This window comes from Saccostrea echinata, unplaced genomic scaffold (genome assembly GCF_033153115.1).
Source record: "Saccostrea echinata isolate AGI-Se365-2 ecotype Australia unplaced genomic scaffold, CSIRO_AGI_Sech_v1 ptg000004l, whole genome shotgun sequence".
Taxonomy (NCBI): Eukaryota; Metazoa; Mollusca; class Bivalvia; order Ostreida; family Ostreidae; genus Saccostrea; species Saccostrea echinata.
The window spans coordinates 3,355,627-3,376,879 of record NW_026889753.1 but is presented as its reverse complement, the minus strand read 5'-3'; the positions used below and the strand labels follow the sequence as shown (position 1 = coordinate 3,376,879).

General features: G+C 31.2%; 1 protein-coding gene across 1 annotated transcript; it reads right to left on the bottom strand.

Moving 5' to 3' along the window:
* Positions 1-539: 539 nt before the first annotated feature.
* On the bottom strand, positions 540-6,359 carry LOC133179244 (putative uncharacterized protein DDB_G0282133). The gene is made up of 11 exons (XM_061314033.1): positions 6,345-6,359; positions 4,974-5,015; positions 4,613-4,684; positions 3,990-4,097; positions 3,660-3,905; positions 2,718-3,554; positions 1,660-2,484; positions 1,482-1,552; positions 1,328-1,391; positions 799-960; positions 540-648 (listed from the first exon to the last, which is right to left on the bottom strand). Exons 1-11 carry the CDS (start codon positions 6,357-6,359, stop codon positions 574-576), a joined length of 2,517 nt encoding a protein of 838 aa, XP_061170017.1. The 3' UTR covers positions 540-573.
* Positions 6,360-21,253: the final 14,894 nt, after the last annotated feature.

The window sequence follows — 21,253 nt, the reverse complement described above, 5'->3', positions numbered from 1 at the left end:
TTTTTTTTTATATCTATATAAAATTCATGTCGTAAAGGTTGAGTGGTTGTGCCTCTAGGGGGCGCTAGCTTCATGTTATATTGAAAATCCATCGCATTTTAAATAATCATCTTTACTCCTCCGAATCTGAGAGTCATGCAATGTAATAATAAACAACGAATACCCTCTACAAAACTGTAAAATTCGTGTATTTTTTTTGGGGGGGGGGGGGGTCCATAGCTACAGTTCTCTATGTTGCTGAGTTGGTCATACCTTTAAAAAACGCATGAATTTCATGCTATCTGTTTCTTGTAACTATATTGCACTTACGTTTGAGGTTAAGGGAATTTGACAAAGATCAGTAATTCTTCCTCCATACATTCAGCTAATGAGGATGCAAGCATACTATTACTTAATACCTTTTTTTAACAGAACATCATTCAAAATTATCAACTTCTAAGACATTAGAATTTGCAGAAAACCTGACAAATTGACAACAATGATTAAATGTTAAATATACTTTTTATTAACAAATATAAATTACATTTTATTCTGCAATGTCTTTAAATTAATTTAATCTGGATTCCTACAACTTTAATTCCTCCTGAAAAACTTCCGAATTCTGTTTAGAATTCCAATTTTTTCTCTATGAATAGGGTTTTCTTTTTTCTGAAAATAAAATACAATAAATCAACTTCAATGCAATTTCTATAAATAAACAAGCAGTTTCAAACACATAAGATACAAAACATCTTAAATACACATTGTTCGAGTATTTCAAAAAACATTAAAATACATGAAAACTGATCGTGTACTCACATTCACTGATGAGCAACAGGATCCACAAAGAAACACACGCCAGAAAGGTGATCTCTTGTTTGATACACTAGCAGTGTGTTCAGTAAAATCTTCATCATCAGCAATGCTTTCAGAGTCCTTCAAATTGGGATTTTTATGCTGAAACTCCTCTGGATAAATAATCTGTCATTTGGAAAGATAGTATATAAGATTTGATGCTTGTTTAAATACATGTTGAACAACTCGAGATGTATTTTTGTTTAATTCTCTGTGAAATTTTTATTACTAGCAATTTTGGGTTGTGAAATCTATGAAATGTATTTTCTTCATCCCCAAAGACAGGTTCTATTTTACTATGGCAATCTGTGAAGCTTATTTTTCTATATATATGCAAAAACATACTTCAAAGTGGTCAAATTCCACCTTGAAACTGAATATAATGCAGCTTTATTGTTTTAAAAACTGGACGATGATTAAACTACTTTTTTAACTACATGGAGTTGCATTAAAGAAACAAAACATGCAGGAAGCCATATCATCATTCCCTCACCTCTGTTGATAACAAACAAATCTCAGAGTCCATGACAACTAGACCATTTCTCTGGGAAATATGCCTAAAGGAGAAGAAAAACATAAACTTGTCTAATATAACGAGTTTTGAAGATTTATATTTCAAAAGTTTATAAATGAAAACTCAAACTTACGTTTTGAGTGGAGCTACAGAAGCAGCTTGTGTTAAATCTACAAGACATGTTTTCTCCTCCTCATTGGAAATCTGTAATGGAGCAACATTTAAATAGTTAATTAAATCTTCCATACGATCCTATTCTCCATATAAACATTGCCATAAATTTAATTTGTAAGAATATATTACTCTCTTACCTTTATGATTTCTTGCTTTTCTGTATCACTCCCTGAGCTTTGGGGGTACATGTCTGCTGAATGTGTCGGTTGAATACTAGTATTTTGATCCTTGTTTGAATCACAGAGAAGATACTGCGCATGAACCTCCACAATTTCTAACCCTGAGCGTTCATCATAAATGTACACAGGCTTTTGTGTTTTCCTAATGAAACAATTCTCAGTGGAGTCAATAACATGAGAAACACTATGTGTGTTTTGGGGGTGGACATCTTTGTTTCCAGTTACATTACTGCAATCCTGTATGGCACTGCTGGCTTCAGGTATATTCTTTACATCATGGAGTGTACCATCTCTCTGAATGTCAGCTTCTTTATCAATAAAACTGACTTTATCTTGGTTGAAACTGTTCTCTGTATCTTTCCTGCACAGACTGACATCAACTTTGGGACTGTTTTCTTTTACAGTATCACTGTCAGGTTGATCTTTGAGAAAATTCTTCATGATTTCCATATCACGGCCAACATCCTCTTTTGGCTTGTTGTCGTGGTTTCCAGTAATACGGATTACATCGTCTATGAGATTTTTCAGAACCTGGGCGACCTCTTCTCTTGGACTGTTTTCTGTTGTTCCCGGATTAACAGAAGGAATATCTGTTTTGGAATTGTCGTCTTTGTTTCCATTTACAGGACCGTTGTGTTTGTTTATGTTGCTGGATATAATTCCTAAATCGTTGTTGTTGTCATCAGTATTTTTGAAACTCTTCAAATGAGTGTACTTGGGGTTAATCAGACCATTTTCGACAGAGCAGCTGTCCTCTTGGTTCTTGGAGGGGAATGTTTCATCCTAAATAAAAAAAAAAAAGTGTACTTATATTCAAACACATTGATATAAATTGTTCGTAGAGAAATTACAAAATATTTATAATTTGGTGATAAAATAATTGAACTACTACTGATCTACCTTGGATGGGAAAGCATTAACTTTTCTGTATCTCAGTGGAGCTGTGTCATCGCTCAGTTTTCTGGGATTTTTCAATTGCCATAAATTTAATATGTAAGAATATAGCACTTTCTTACCTTTATGATTTCTTGCTTTTCTGTATCCCTCCCTGAGCTTTGGGAGTAAATGTCTTCTGAACGTGTCGGTTGAATACTAGCATTTTGATTCTCTTTTGAATCACAGGGAAGATACTGCACTTGAATCGCCGGGTTCTCCCCAATTTCCATTCCTGTTCGTTCATCATAAATGCACACAGGCTTTTGCGTTTTCCTAATGAAACAATTCTCAGTGGAGTCAGTAACATGAGAAACACTGTCTGTGTTTTGGAGGTGGACATCTTTGTTTCCAGTTACATTGCTGCAATCCTGTATGGCACTGCTGGCTTCAGGTATATTCTTTACATCATGGAGTGTACCATCTCTCTGAATGTCAGATTCTTTTTCAATAAAATGGACTTTATCTTGATTGAAACTGTTATCTGTATTTTTCCTGCACAGACTGGCATCAACTTTGGGACTGTTTTCTTTATTTCCAGTATCACTGCCATGGTGATCTTTGAGACTTTTCTTCATGCCTTCCATATCACGACCAACATCTTCTTTTCGCCTGTCGTAGTGGTTTCCGGTAACACGGATAACATCGTCTATGAGATTTTTCAGAACTTGGGCGACCTCTTCTCTTGGACTGTTTTCTGTTGTTCCCGGATTAACAGAAGGAATATCTGTTTTGGAATTGTCATCTTTGTTTCCATTTACAGGACCATTGTGTTTTTTTATGTTGCTGGATATAATTCCTAAATCGTTGTTGTTGTCGTCAATATTTTTGGAACTCTTCAAATGAGTATAATGGAGGTTAATCAGACCATTTTTGACAGAGCAGTTGTCCTCCTTTTTCCTGGAGGGGAATGTTTCATCCTAAATAAAATAGTTATATTTAAAGACATTGATAGAAAAATTGATAGAGATATTAGAAAATATTTATAATTTGGTGATAAAATGATTGAACTACTACCACTCTACCTTGGATGGGAAAGCATTAGCTTTTCTGTATCTAAATGGAGGTGTGTCATCGCTCAGTTTTCTGGGATATTTCCCAAATTGTGGATCACGAGTATCGTAGTATCTCCTGTTTCTGAATCTTGGTTTTGTATACTGCTGTCCTCTTGTTGTTGATGGGTTGTTTCTGTTGTAACGAGCCAAATCAACTGGATCATTCCTTAACTTCACATTATCTCTTGAATAGCTTGATTTGATATTGCGTCTTTTCTGTAAGAATGTTGAATTCATTCACTTAATTCAAGGGAAAAAAACGTTATGCATTAAAAAAAATTGATTTTTTATTTTTGTTACCTCAGAATATGTCCCTTTTGATGGAACTTGTTCATACATTGTATCAAAAGTTTTCAGATAATCCTCCAGGAAGAGACCAGCCTCTGGTTGTGAATTAGTTTCTTTTCTCTGAAATCCAAGACAGATTGTTATATTTTAAAGGAAGAGGGTGAGAAAAAATATGAATTTATACATTTCAGTAGATATTATATTTTCAAAATCAAAGCTTTCTTTAAATGCTCAAGACGAACTTGTATGCTTATGATATTGCTGACTATTGATGTTCAGAGTTCTGTTATGCACTTATATTGATATGTCTTACGCAAGCAAGCAAAAAAAAAAAAAAAAAAAAAAAAAAAATATATATATATATATATATATATATATATATATATATATATATATATATATATATATATATATATATATATATAAATATATATATCTATATTTATATATATATATATATATATATATATATATATATATCTATATTTATATATATATATATATATATATATATATATATATATATATATATATATATATATATATATATATATATATATATATATATATATAATAACCCTATCCCTTCCGATAAACAAACTAGCTTCTAAATCAAATAATCTATTTTACTGTACCTTCAGCCTCTCTTCTTCTTCCACCTTATCCGCCCAGGAATAAGAAAACTTCAGTATTTTTAATTTGGACTCCTGTAAATGAAAGAATTCTAACGTGATATATCAGACCTGGTTTACGGTGCACTTGTATGTATTTGCATCATTCATTACCCTAGACATTTTTTAATCTATGAAAAACTACTTGTCCAAGAGCAAGAAAATAACCCATTACAGTGGTAAGAAGAGGAAGGTATAAAAATCTTTCTTATTACTCTTACTTGATGTCACGTCAATATATATTTTAATATGCTCTATTTCTTTCAAATTTTATATGCATGGCACAAAGTAAGGGTCACCATAAAAAATATAAATATTCACTTACCACATCTGTAACAGGCTCATCGCCGAAATCCAAGATTTCCGTCTACAAACACAAGATATATATTTACAATGCTTTAATACAAACATACATATATAAAATGAACATAATCTTTTTCATTGAAGGGTTTTTTTTCTGGAGGGGGTGGATGGGGGAGAAGGAGGGGTGGGGATGTGAATGAGAAAAAGAACTGAGAAGCGGAGAGGGTGCACAGTTGACTAGAAAGCGGGGTTACATTCATTACTGTTATTTATGTTAAGTTTGAAGTACATAACTAGAAGACCATTTTTGTCAGAATTAAACTTATTGATTTTATTGCATTCTTTAAATGTATATTTCAATGACTCATCCTGGATAGAGAGATTATGATTTTGACAACAAAATAAGGATATGATTTCAAATTTTTGGAGGTACAATGGTATATTGAAACTATTGCTTCGTCACATCATATATTTTAATACTATCATAAAAATATATTTTGTACAAATGTGAATCAGTATGAGATCTGCCTCCTTTCAGAATGGGAGGGAGTCGGTATGGAAGAAATGTCCCTGCCCTTCCATGATAACAGGAGAAATGTTCAAGAATAAGTAGATCAACAAAAATAATTCTGCACATTAATGGGCTCAAGAATGCGAATTTATTACCTTGTTCTTTATTAGATTTAAAGAATTAAACGTAGTTTTGTTCAGCTTTTAAATACATGCACATTTACCGGGGGATAAAACTACAAAAGAAGTGCGTGTGCGTTGTCCAGTACAAAATAATGTTACTCACATAATCCATTTTCTTCATCTATCAACAAGTCAACAATGTTGCCAACTGTGTCATTGGTTTTAACGTCATAATTATATTGTGACGTCACAACTAATTGTGACGAAAACAAACGGAAAAATAAAAGAAATATTGAGATAAAATTTAATAAAGAATGTGTCATTGATTTTTTTTTTCTTCACTGGCTTTTTTAAAATCAGATCCTAGTTTTACAATATAAATACCGATTATTTATCTATTAAACTGTGTAGGGTGGGGGTGTAAAGGTAGCCATAAATATCACACTTCACTACACACAAACAGTACTAGCAAGACAAATACTTTAAAACCAACGAAAATCACTACAAATATAAACAGTTTTTGTAGAATTAAGTACAATAATACTTGAGAATTAACCCGAGCATCAAAAATAAATGAATAAATAACCAACTAATTAAATAAATAAATACTCATGTAAATAAAATGAAATAAGACTTGCTGCATTAAATGTCACTGATAAATGCTTCATTTCAAAGAAGCACGTAATTTCTGCAATCATCTAACTGAAAAAGTATCAATTTAATAAAAATCAATAAAATAAATACTAGTATTGCTACTCACATAATCCATTTCCATTTTCTTCGCTTATATAAGTCAACAGTGTTCCGACATTCGTTGCCAATTGGTTCTGACGTCATAATAGCTTTTATGACGTTACAATAGATCTTTTTTTTCATTTGAGGAGGGTCGGCAATGTCTGAAACCCATAACTTCTGACGTTACATGCATTCCCTTTGAATTTTATACATGTATAATTGAAATAGAATTAGCAAAACGAAAAATCAAAATGACAATGATGAAAGTTTAAACATTCATGAAATTATTAATAATTCTTACTCTTTCGTATACAATATCAGTTTTTTTATTTCTGAAAATTCGTTTGGTCCGGTCGATAAAAACATTCCCTTTAAAAATTATCAAACGCACAAAAATAAATTCAAAATGAATATTACGGATTTTGTGCAGATATACATGTATAGAAAACATGGCCTGGAGAGGTGGAGGCGGCGGTATGCGCCATCCCAAATATTTTTAACAACTTTCTGTCCTTCAGAATATTATTTTAAAAAGATTTTTCCTCCATATTCTCTTGAAAAATATTGACCTCATATTGTGGCCCAACCCGAGCCCCAGATGACTCAATCAACTTCAATCTAAACTACAGTGAAATCGTAAATAACGTAGCCCTGCTGTCCCTGAAACGGAGATTTTCTCAGTTTTTTGCCTATACATACATATATGGTGTAAAATTTGATATTTTTTTTTAAATTTTAATCCCACCCTAAGTAACCCACTGCTCATAATTTCAACAAACTCTGTTCAACATGACGTGGAAATATGATTGCAAGTAACCTTTATTTAAATTCAAGTTATGAACTACAGTGTAGTATAATTTTGAATACCTCTGTTAAACCCATCTTATCCCAAGGGGCCATGATTGGGAACAAATAAAACCTGCATGGACTATATCTGGATGATTGCATATTGATATGAGTAGTCGTTGCGCAGCTCTTTATGAGAAGTGGATTTTGAAATATTTCTTCTAATAAATATTTGATCCCTTAAATTGTGGCCGCACCTAAACCCCGTGAACTGTAAACTACCTTGGAATGCTTGCATAATAATGTGATTTATAAAGGGACCCTGCTGCCCTTGAAGATTTTTTCCCAATTAACATATTCTTATCCTCCATTGCATGTGACCAAACTCTACCGCCAGGGGCTGTGGATTCAACGAACTTGAACTTGCACTACCAAAGGATGTTAACCATGGCCTTGCTTTTCTCGTGAAGATTTTTAATGATTTTTGTTCTCAATATTTTTCCATTTAAACCTTTGATCCTCTATAGGGACCCAACCCTACCGCTGGGGGCTTCGATTTCAACGGAATGAATTTGCACTAAATGAGGTTGCTGACAAATTCAAGTCCTTCTGTTCTTGAAGACGGACTGCTCACTTGAGCTTTTAACTCAGGTTATGTTAAAAGAAAACACACACACATAAAACAATAACACTCGGGGAAATCATGGGGAAATTCAAAGCAACTGTTTTAGGATAAGTGGGTTTCAAAAAAATTGTGAAAAATCATAAATTTTCTCTAAACTGAGAGAGAGAGAGTATTTGTCTAGAACACAGGCGCTTGACGTTTTTAACCTTTCTTTCCATAAATAAAAAAATACCCCATACTATAATAATAACGTTATTATTATAGTATGGGGTATTTTTTTTATTTATGGAAAGAAAGGTTAAAAACGTCAAGCGCCTGTGGTCTAGAACTGTCATGTGACACAAGGAGTGGGTTTTTTTAAGCAAAGAAAGACAACTCCAGCTTGTTCAGCGGAAAATATGCTAGAAGTCATTGCATGCCTCGTCATTGCCTGGTTGGAAATCAGTATGCATGTCTATAGATTAACCACACAAAATTCAAAACAAATTAAATATATAAAGCTATATATGGCGTATCTGAGCTAAAAAATAAAAATACGAGATTGAGTGTAGATGAACGTATTTGTTATTTACGTTCAAATTAAAATTTTCACCGATTTTGAACTTGAATAACCCCACGTTTCTATAGTTAAAATGACTTTAAACTGTGTCTGATATTTAAATGCGGAGTCGGTAAATAAATCGGTTATTGTTTTAAAATTCTAATATTTATGAAACGCGATTGATTTAAATTGTGTTATTTACAGGAAAGTCCTATCTTTATATAAAGCAATAAAACAAATAGAAAGATCTTTTGAATTTTAGTTAGTCTAAACTTATAAAAAATACGCGATATATGACTTTGACTTTTCCCAACAGCAGCAATGTAGGAGTACTGATGCCCATGCTCCCATTATTTAATCTGAAATCTCAAAGTTAATTTTCTTGCCAGAGTGCATTTGTTGTACTTTTGAAGTACAATTTTCTGTATCTCAAGCAACATGCTGATATAGCATATTCCTAAACAAAACACTTGATAACAAGTCTTTGTTCATGCTTGAAAAATAAGACAGCCTCATTGTTTACGCTTTATATTTATACTATAAATAATTTATTTTTAAATGCCATTATTTATATTTGAGTATTACAAAAGAGTGTTAAACAATTGTTATTTAGCATGAACACTAGAAGGACAAACTGGAAAATTTGTTTTTATAGGGCGCAATCGTCAGACTTCCGCAAAGAACAGAGAGACAGATAAATTTGTTAATGCGGAAACCATGAAAATACAGAGATAACACAGCGAACCATGTTTGGGATTGCCTTGTACGCTTAAATTACAGTTTTTAAAGAAATGTCTATTTTAAGAACCTACAAATTACATGTAATATTATGAGTTTTTCCGCTCTCTAGGATGTATTTACAATATATCTTTATACTGGTAAAAGAAAAAATATAAACAGGATACTCAAAATATAAATGGGGCATTAAGTTGAAAATAATCATTTTAGGGTAGAAGTAGGGCTTGCTAAAACATGTCAATGAACTTAATCAAAGGATGTTGGGTCGATGTTTAGGGATAAATATTGAATATCTAACGTTCAGAAAATTCTTTTCATGGGTAGAAAACCATGAGGAAGAAAACATCTACGAATACATAAACTATTAAACTGCAATGCAAAAATAGTTAATCTGCCTGGAATACATATGAAAGACACGAGATAGTTTATATATTTCCCCGCTTTATCCAACAGCATTTTAATGTCCTGGCCTGCATGTATACAGTGTTTTTCAATAGCATATCTCCGTTGAATAATGCGCATTTCATTGTATGTGCAGAATTTTTTGTTCATCCAATCTTTGATACGTTTAATATTGGATAATCATTGGAAATATCCCTGATAATCAGCTACCATCGCGTTTCATATTGTTGTATGAATACAAGTGGTCAAAGATCTGGAACTTCTTCTAGCGCATTAAATATTTTTTACACTTAAATTACCATCAAAAGTACTATTTGTGGAATTAAATACTCGATCGACAGAAATATGCAACAGATCTTCAAGCAAACTTGTTCCTTGTGCTACGTTTTATCCTTTAAGAAAATACATGTAGCATACGTGTACATATCTACGACAACCCTTGTACGAAAAAAAAAATAAGATCAAACAGTAACAGAGCAGTTTTTTTTAATACAAAACGCAAGGCAATGGTAAATACGTTTTGATGGTAATTTATGTGTCTGGACTTTTGATGATAATTTATGTGTATGGACTTTTGATGGTAATTTATGTGTATGGACTTTTGATGATAATTTATGTGTATGGACTTTTGATGGTAATTTATGTGTATGGACTTTTGATGGTAATTTATGTGTATGGACTTTTGAGAATGATCAATGTTTGTTACCTTCACATCACTCAGAACAATCTTGTAATTTTACAACTTTGATATTTTAAGTTGTTCTTCATCTGAACCAAATGTCGAAAGAATTTATCTCGATAAATGAAGTAAACATCACAAAGCTCAAAATTCGATGAGAAATATAATAATTATTAATGATAGAAATTTAATTTTATTTTCAGAAATAACATATGACCTTGTTCTTGAATATCAAATTATCTTTTCAGGAGCCTAAATCCATTTCAAGAATACAAATTATGAGCAGGGCTAACACAGACCTCTGAAAACAGAGGTGGGATCAGGTGCCATGAAGGAATAAGCATCCCCTGCCGACTAGTCACACCCGCTCTGTGATCTTGGTCATGATCAGGTACAGTAAACGGAAAATCCGTAGTCAATTCAGTGTGAAAATAATGGCTCAAGAATTTGTATGAAAGACGTCAGTCAACATCTGACGAACACAGATTGTAATTGCTAACAATGTCACTGTATAGACCATAGAATTTGCGAAATGTTGACTTTAAACCAGAGTGTTGGTGTCTTCAGTTTTCTCAACCAGAGAGCTACAGTTTTTCAGCTAGTAATAAATTCTTTTTTTTTCACTTCCGAATGATTGAAGACAGAACTGAAAATATTGTTTTCATATTGCTCCTCAACCATGCATTTATTATATAAACGATATATTTATACGAGATTTCAAGATACCTCTTATACTTTAAAACCAAAGTGTCAAGGTCTTCTTTTTCATGTTTGACACATTGTCTGGCATAATCTTCGACAGAATTCATAATATTTATGAAATTTGTTGCCAGTTGAAAGATTGTGGTTCCCTCAATTTTGGCCCTTTTAACAAAAGCGATATTAGATCCTCATTGTTAACTACAGAGAGTGTAGAATACAAATCCCAGTTTAAAACTTGTTTTTAGCCCACCCACCCCCACCCACTGATCGAGAACGAAAAAGTAATCCCATGCATCATATAAATGTTAAGCTTTCCGTCATGACTAATTGAAATACATTTATAAAAAAAAATGTCTAGAAGAATGTCTCTCTGACTCATAATCCCTATTCTTATAATAATAATACATGTAATTATACCCCCCCCCCAAAAAAAAATATAAATAAATAAATAAATAAAATAAAAAAAATTGTTCAGAGAGTTTGTGGAAGGCAAATTAATTTTCTGTGTAGCTACTTTATAGATCAAGATGTTGAGACACGAGAAAGACACAACATGATTTTATTTAGTGTTTATTTACACTGTAATTTCACATTTATATATTTTTACATTTATAATATTTATCAATGTTTACAATTGACTTCAATCACCAATAAAGGAATGCTGAAGGGAATAAAACATTACAATATCAGCAGAAATGTGTTGTTTTCTATTTATTTTTATTTTTGAATTTGAAAGATTTCATAAACATCATATAAATTATTCCTTTCAGTGCTACCAGAATATATCATTTTTGGTTTGGTTATATTTTTTGGTCATATTTTACTTCTATAAACTTTCACAGATGGGATTGAGCAAAAGTTGTTAAATATGCCAAACTTTTCACATATATGGGTCGCGGTTTTCAATGAAATAATACATTAAGCGTCGATTTCCAGTATTAAAGTAAGAGGGTGGTAGTATAAGGGAAAAAAATCTTACGAGTGTGTGGTTATCTCGATATTGTTTGTAGATGAAAGCTACAAAAAGTGCAATATCATTCTTTTTTTATTTTATACTGTTGGTGTTTTTCCAAAAGAGTTTGCTCTTTTTCATTCAAAATGAAAACAACAATAAACAAAATCAATGAAGAAGATGTTAAATTGATGTAAAGCATCAAATCGGCCGCAAAGATATATTTCATTTTGAAGAATTTCCACAAGAAAGAGTCCTAAGAAAAAATCCAAATAGAAAAAGTATATGATACTTTTTACATTTGCTTTACTTTTCTCTGTATTTTTTACACTAGTTTTCAGTGATGAATTGTTAAATATTTATTCAAATAAAAATAAATTCATTGATATGAAAATCGGACTGCAATAAAGGATAAGAATGTATAACTATTATCATCAAACTATTTGATTCAAGGACAAATGCAACAAATATCTAAAATAATTGATTATGAATGTCTGAATGCTGACAAAAAGGACACAAGCTTCACGTGCTGATACCCTGGATTTTTGTCACATGATAATGCCGATCAGTGCGTGTTGTGATAGATATGTATGTGAAGTGCAGAAAGTGCAGACTGCAGAAAAAAAAATCATTATGTCACTTGCAACTGCAGTGTAAATTCAAAACAAAGTTCAGTTCTTATTCCAATTTATTAATTATTTCAGGCACTGTAATTCATATCCGGAAACTCAATACGTTTTCTTACGCACGCCAATGTTAGGGAGCAGTTTATGAAACAACTTTTTAAAAAAATCATTAAATTAATAATATATACGAGAAATGAAATACAAATTCAAAATTAATAACAAAATATTTAGAATTAGTTTTAAGCAATATTTAAGGCTTTTATTCTTAACTTTTATGTTTGTTATCAATAAGGAATTATTCCAACGAAACAATAAAAAATAACGTCTCATTTCCGCATCTGCACATTCTAACACAACCACAAATAGATCGGCCGCCGCTGCATCCGACACTGAAAAAAAGACTAATCACTGGGGAGCTTTCCCATAAGGAAAAAAAGTTGTTCATAGTTATGTCATATTTAAATTATTGTGCGCTGGTTTTATTGAAGGTTATTTTATTATTTGTTATTCTAATAATCCATCCGAAGTCTGTCAGAAAATTTTAAGTTAGATGTTTAAAACTTTGATTTGTATTGAACTGATCTTCAGTACTGTAAATTAGTAGGTATTTTTATACACAAGTAAAATACACCAGAATACAACGGTGTTACCATTGTTACTAAAAATTGACATTTCTCTACCACCACCACCACCCTCTCCGACAATTTTAGTTCTAAGAAAACTTTGGTATGAAATCCCAAAATTCTGTTTTTCTCTGATTCTTATCTGCACCCCCCCCCCCTTTTGAAAACAAATACAGGTCTATTTAAGCTTGAACAAATCTAGAATTGTTAAGATGTTTGCAGTAAAAGATTGCTTTTATGAAAGTAGTGTAATTCTGTGTAAAAAAAAAATGCAATGTATACTCCATGAAATGAAATAAAGATGCATAGGATACATGTAAATGCAAGAAAACTGAGGCCAAATTAAATTTATTTTTTCAAAATTTTACGATTTAAAATGTTTTCAGTTTAGAACAGAAAGCAATGCTGTATCCAAGAATTGATTACCTGCTGAAGAATTTTTGAGCTCCTCTATTTAATGGATATTTCTGTATAAATATATAACAGTAAATAAAGAAATGTATGTGATACTAAAATATTCTAACAGTAATAAACACCGTACATTGTTCATGTATGTAAACCATTATAGTCATAAATGCCACAGATCATTAGTGTGATTTATTTATTTGAATATTCATGTAACTATAGCAATACTGTGTGCCAATGATACACGAGATCAATAAGCACACGTCGCTGTTGTGGATTTGGATATACTTACGTTTATCTTTCTCCGTGCTTAATATTTTAGCATTGACCTAATTAAGAAAATTACAAGATTATGTTCACAGTTATATTTATTTTTGTTTGTTCTTTTCTTTATAATTTACTTTTTTCTTGAACATCATTAAAATGTCAATTATAGAAAAATTGGTAGTGCAACAAAGATATTCAGAAATTTGAAATAAATAGGATAAAAAAAAAATTAAGCCCAACGATTATCTGTAAGTTAAGATCAGTATAAGGAGAGTTTCGTCCAATGAAACAACAAATAAACACAGTATATAAAGGTAATCTTGGGATATTTGACAGTATAAGGACTCGATCTGGCAATATTAAGTATTGATACTTCGAGCATGACTTTTCATATCTGTATTGTTCTGTTCGTGATAGTTTATAACTCAGTTTTCTAATATCAATATCAAGTACAATCTGTTGGACTGCAAAGTACTTTAAGTTTTATACTTGTAAAATACCTGTACATGTGTGCATGAATAAGCACATTATATCTGGCAAATGCATTGCACATTTTCTTATCGTGCAATACCACCCAGTTAGTTCCTCTACTAACAGATACGACGATTCTATTGGTGCCTTCATGAACTACGGCTTCTCAGCATACATGTAGTACAGATTTACGATGGTGGGATAAAGATGTTGCTGCTAAATATAGAGGAGCTGAAGAGTTGGTAAAACTTCTCATCTAATTTTAAGTGATGTAAACTATATGTTATTCTTAGATTCATAATGTAATACTCGTTAGAAAAATATTGCTTTTAATTACTTTTATACTCTTTGATGATGTTTGTGTTCTGTTTATTTTATTTTTTTTAATACTTTATTTCTATTTGTTCTTTGTGGGCTTCTTTAACATCTGAATTGAGAGAAAAAAAATGGTATGTAAAACACTGAAAAATAAACCGTAATTTACTCATTATCTTTTAAAATGAGAAATAATTTCCGATTTACCAAAACCCGTTAATAAATTATAGTAATGTTTTTTGAGGAAAATTCTACATGAAAGATGGGTTATTATTTACTTTATTAGGCCAACTTCAAAATAGTTTGTTTGCCCTCTCCCGACTCAGGAAGAAATCTGGGTCGGTAAGTAGGAGGGGAATTTTTTTTTCTCAGAAAATTTCAACTTCAGTGCTGAATTTTCAAAATCTAATTCTGGAATGCATAAAAAAATTGTTTCCTGGAGGTTAAAAAAAGTTTTGAGTCGAACCATTTTTAGCCAGTCAGTCGGGAGAGGGCAACCAAACAATTTTTATTTATTAAGTTTTTGGCTGATTTTTTTTCACGTCTCCTATAATGTATTTTCTTGTTATTAGAACATCACTTTTTCATTTTGAGGTATCTTGGAGATTTTAGTTCTTTTCTAATCACGTATATGTATATACATGTATACATATACATGCACATGTATTCTTCTTTAGAATTCCAAATTTTATAATATTGTGTAGCATAAGTTGATTGTTCTTTAATATATTTAGAGTTTGGTAATTCAATATAGGACAAGACATATAACAATTTCTAAATATAGTCAATGACAAGAATAAAATATGTACAGGTATACATGTACTTATATTGTAATATTTTTTTAATCGTCGGGGAGAAATGTAGTGCATGTGATGAATAGTATATTCAACGGCATGTCATTGAAAGTGAATTTAATATGTAGCATTGTTATTATTATTATTTTGTATTTATTATGTTTGTATTGTAAAATGGGTTTATTTAATTTTATTTTAGGTTTTGATTACTTATGATTACGAAACTTTTGAAAAAATTTCATTATATTATGATAAAAGAAAATCACGTATCTTGGGTATTAAATATTAATGCTTATCATTCTGTGTAGCAATAAAAAAAAAACGGTAAAATGTTATGTTTAGATAAATTATAAACGTATCTATATTCGATGGAAATGTTAAATACTGGACGCTGTTTTATAAAGATGATTAAGGTATTTATTCATGTATACATTTTTTCATTTAAAATAAAAATGTATTTGACATTACCTTATTCAGCAGGATCCTAAGAGGGTATGTTTACATGTATTCATATACTGGGACTGGAAAGGTGTCGTGTAAAAATTAAGTCATAATTTCTGTCACCATAATTTATGTTTGTGCATATATAGATGAATACATGAATACATCGTGTGTAACCAAAATTAAAAGATGCCTTTTTCTAATGTTCATACCTATATACGAGTAGTTTATAGTTTATTCAGAATTAAATAAATAACATAATGACATAAAATGACCTACACTGTATTACACACTCTTTTCCTTAACCAGCTAAACTTATCATTGATATCCATTTTTATTACGAGAAAATGAATCTGTCTTCTTCTGATAATCATATTTTCTGTAAAATGTAAAAAATTTATTCTCGACTCAGGTATATATTTGTACTCTAAATATGTGTCTCTGAGTTTATTTTATATACATGTACATAATGCGTATGGTTTTAAATCTAATATACGTGTAATTTATTTGTTTGACAAACTTTGTAATCATTGTATATACATGTATTTCATTCGAGACTCAGATACATTTTAAACTCATAATATGTGTCTTTGATTTCTTCCTATTTACATAATATATGTATCACTTTAAATTTTTAACGTAATTGTAATTTATTTGTGTGACAATCATTGTAATTATTGTATGTACACGTACATGTAAAAAAGAAAAGGTTTCACTAGGTTGGAAGAACTTGTATTCAATCTTTTGTACAGACACAGGTAATAAAATAAAATGGTTTCAAAACAGACATACATGTACAATTATAATAATGTATATAAAAATCTTTCAATTCTTTCATGCCATACGGTTAAGTAGGATTGACGAGGGTACAAAAATGGCACATTTTTCATACTTTTCAAATACTCAGAAATACTTGTCTCAATGTAAGTCACCATATCTTGAATACTCCCTTTGTACTGTTCGAATCATCTGGGAAATGTGAGCTGCCATTGGGTTTTCCCCACACAGAATAAATTTGAACATATTGCTATAATGAGCAAAAGGAATTGAGACTGCTTCTTGCAACTTTCTAGTTCCTTTCTCTTGACTATCATACGTTACAATATACAAGATAATAAGTACTAATACATCTATATTATGAAAATCAAAAATTACAGCTGATCAGATCAGACAAATTAAAGATGAATTTGTTAAATGACCGATATTTTGACTCGATTTTAACGTTTTTATAAAAAAAAAAATCAGATTTATAAATCTTTAAATTTTGTAAATCTCAAGGATATAGCTTAGATACTTAATGGCTTATTTTGATAACCATTGAAGGACACGCGGCTATTTGTGTGAAATCATCCTGCATAATTCTGTCACTGAAACTTTCTTACATATTTTTTCTTCTTAACATGTTTTTTTTTTAATTATTATTTAGTAAAGTTTAAACAAGGGGTGGGGTTAGCACATATACAATTTAGATATGGATTTTTACCATTGCAATAGACACTGGTAGATATCACAGTGAACCTGCTGAGGATCGAATTTGCACCGTTTGCTCTAGAAATAATGTAGAAGACAAAATTCATTTTTTATTGCACTGACCCTTGTACTCTGAATACCGATCAAAACTTTTTGCAAACACTGGTTTTAATCAAATGCAAGCATGGTCTGATATGGATGTACTATGTATACTTATTTCAAATTATCTTCGACAGGTTGCAACGTATTTGTGTATTTCGTTCAGACAGTTTTTTTTTCGGAAAAAAGAATTGTTAATCTTAAAATGCATCCCATATTTATCTACCAATAATTTTTATAACAGATCCCACCAATCTTAGCATACAGGTACTTACAAAATGCGTACATTTCATCATTATATATATTTTTTATGTACTTTTATATTTTATCTCTTAACGTTGTGCTCTTTATTTAAATATCGTATTTCAATTTTGCGTTTAAAGTGGCATATAGGCCCGATGGACCGGGTGTTTACTGAGTATACAGTTTGCATACAAAATAATTTATGTACAAATGTCACCATAAATAAATAAATTCCTTACTTACAGTCTTACAATTTCCTTGCAAATTTTATTAAACGGTGCAAAACATAACCTTGTATTTTTCTGACATATATGCGATGCTTTGTTTTCTCAACTTGTGTACTTACTTCGGCGTTTCCAATCAATTCTGTAATTGCGAAGAATTCAAATTTCTAGAATGTTACGTTTATTTAAAGTTTAATTAGTTTAGCGTAATAAAAATACATGTATTTACAGAACTGTAAATAAGAAACACAGAGACGTGTCGTCGCCAGTCATTTGTTTTATATATATACTGTCATAAATCAGGGATGAAAACAGCAAAAAACTTAACACCTCACCATGAGGAAGCAGGCCCGTAGGAAGCAATTTCACTTTGAGGGGGCACAACCATACATTTTCAGTTGAAGGGGCACTATCAACTACCAAAATTCCCTGACAAGCAAAAAAACAAAAAACAAAACAAAACAAAAAAAAGGCCATCAGACGTTTTTGTTGAGGGGGCACAAGCATATAGCAGCTATGTTTTCTATAGTATTCTATATATCAACAAAATTATGGGGGGCACGCCCCCCCCCCGTTCCTACGGCCATGTGGCGTGCTTATATTCACATGTAAAAATATCTAGTGTTCAAGATTTAGATTTCATAAATTTTAAACGAATTGTAGAAAACATAACGATAATTAGGCAAAATTAATATAGTAGAAACACCCCTGATATATTGAATATATTACTTGTTCGCATATTTTTTACAGGAAAAAAAGAGCTTCTTGTTATATCTAGAAATGCAAAAGGAGTCAACGGATCATTGTGCAATTTGTAATCAACAGTTTTAATAAAAGAAGCTTTATGTGTATATACATTGAAAAAAAGGTCATACTTTTAATGTGTTTGGTATGAAGGGACTGGTATAGTTCTAGCGAACTTCGTAAATACCATTACTTTAACAATTTTCAAATATTTTAAACACATAAAAAATCAACTTGTGGTATTGAGCCTTCATATTTATCAAACGTTTTGAAATGAATTTGTCACTCAAGCTCTTCAACCTCAGTTGCATAAAATGTTTAATTGATGATCAATAAATTTCAACAAAATCTTTATATTTCCATAATCTATTCACTGCTTAGGTCCTAAAGATATGCTGTAATTCGTAATATTTACATTTTTTATGCAAAGGGTGGATACCGGAAAGATAAACCAGAAATACCTAGAAAATGACTAAGTTCTTGTGTCTTTTTTTAATTCAACATTGCACTGTTGAAACTGGAATAGCCTGTAAAGCCATGTACGTGTGTATTCTCGTTCTCGGTTGTAAAATATATGTAAGTTTTGAGCAATCATATCTTCCAATGTTTGGTTTATTGATCTGTGGAGGTCAAAATAATTCTGAAATTTTACATTAAAGGGAAACATGGCTATGTCCACACAAGACACGCTCTGGTGGTTGTAGAAAGATACAAGAGTGTACAGTTTATGCTGTTCACGAATTCCCATGATCATTAATATACACAATGGCATCTGTCAATATTAATTGGAATCTCTTTCTTATATAAAAAAAGACGAGTATCTTTTCATAATTTTTGTACTGTAATCTGTTAATGATAATAAAGATTATTCAATCACGTGATTTATCAGATAATAAAACAGGCTACAGATCACAGCGAAATTTACGTGTCTTTCTGTGTTTTTGTCACAGTTCATAGAAAGATCCGACATTATGTGTCATATTTCATGACCATGAATAAAAGACAAGTAAATCTTGTGTAGGCCACTCTTTAAAAAATATGTGTATTAAATGTGCAAGAAAACTCGCTTATTGATTGGTAACACATAACTATGATAATATGACCCGACTCATTCTTGCAATATGGCAGGCGTTCTACTGTTGTATGCTTGGTATAATATAACGATATGTCTGCGCGCGATATGCGACCGTAGTACTTCAGGTGAAGATACCACGTGACCTACACAAAAAAGATAAACAAGGATTTAAGCTTTGGTGTCGTTCATTGAGTATCTAGAACAGGAAACAGTCGATCTAGTGTGTACTGTATATGTAGACATGCACTCTAGAGCAAAGACAACAACACATAATTGCAGTGCGAGGTTTAGTTTTGCTTTCAGCTGTTCAAGGAGAAAAATAATGCGCTAATCAATGCTACATATTTACATACAGGCATAAGTTTCATGGTTTTATTCCACTCTTAGTTTTGTTGATCAATATACTTGAAAAAAGGTCAACTTGCAATTTGATGTTCAATGGACTTTGCTCAGGGATCAACATAGGTGCAAACACCAATTAATGCATACACCCAACCAATCGATGCAACAAACACGGTTGACTAACTTAATTTGGGATTAAAAAAAAAACTATATTCGAAACATTCGAAGTATGAGATTAAGAGTCTTAGTTCCGTGATTGAAAAAAAAGATCCTCACAAAATGATCATTATTGTGAAATTCCTGGAAACCTGCCAAAATGCCAGTCTGAAGATATGCGCGAGTATTTTAAAGAATATAAGGGACAGGGAAAAATATATCAATTCCATCAACGTCCTCAAAATTAGAGAAAAAAAAGTAGCTTTGGAAATGTACTGATACATGATCTGATATTTTTCAGCTTTTTTTTGAGTTCTGCAGAAAATGAACGTCTTTTGTCTATTGTTCAAAATACTACACAAATGTATTTATCAGTGTTTATACAATGCGATTATTCTGTTAATACCATTATAATTTTAAAATTTATGTAATTAATTAACTATGACTTAATTTAAACTGTAGGAAGCGGGCGTAGTAAGTTTTAGAACTTGCACGTAATCCCTTAATTTGTACTTATGAACTACACAAACATGTTCAAATCAAAATTAACGCCAAAATGAAAACCTTTCTAGATGATCATACTTATAATCAGACCTGTCTCAAAAACTTTAGAATAGAAAAAAGAATTCCAGGTGTAAGACCAACCTTTATTAAACCTTTTAATGCACTTTGCTGATAATCTGGGGGGGGGGGGGCGATGATGTAGGGTAAATATATCTCACCTTTATTCACCATTTTTGATCCATATAAAAATAATTTTCAATTGGCGTGCATAACATATAATCGGAAAGATGGTAATTAATATCAATGAAATTTCAAGGTAACCAGTTCTTAAACTATGGAGCACAGGAAACACGTGTGTCACGAAAAAAAAAAACCCAAACAAACAAACAAACAAAACTTCTACAGTACTATTTCGCAAATAACAAGACGTTAACAAAAGAAAAAAAATAAGCCATTCGTCACATTTGCAATTCCTGAATTTTCTAAATAAATACTCGACATATTTCTACCCCTTCCTTAATCTGTTACAATATCCACAGTGTAACATAAATTATACACGTAGTACATGTATGTTGTATTCTCTGTGTTAAAAATACATGTGACTGACTGGAATATACAATAGAAAGTGGCATATGAAAATGATTTACATGGACGAAGACCTAAAATTTTTAATAAACATTTTAATCCAAAGAGGATTTTAAAAAATATTT

Excerpts from the sequence above, each read along its gene's own strand:
- LOC133179244 (XM_061314033.1), bottom strand. Across the intron at positions 4,685-4,973 it reads ATGAGCCTGTTACAGATGTG|GAGTCCAAATTAAAAATACT; the intron begins GTAAGTGAATAT and ends TTTCATTTACAG. Across the intron at positions 961-1,327 it reads TTTGTTTGTTATCAACAGAG|ATTATTTATCCAGAGGAGTT; the intron begins GTGAGGGAATGA and ends TCCAAATGACAG.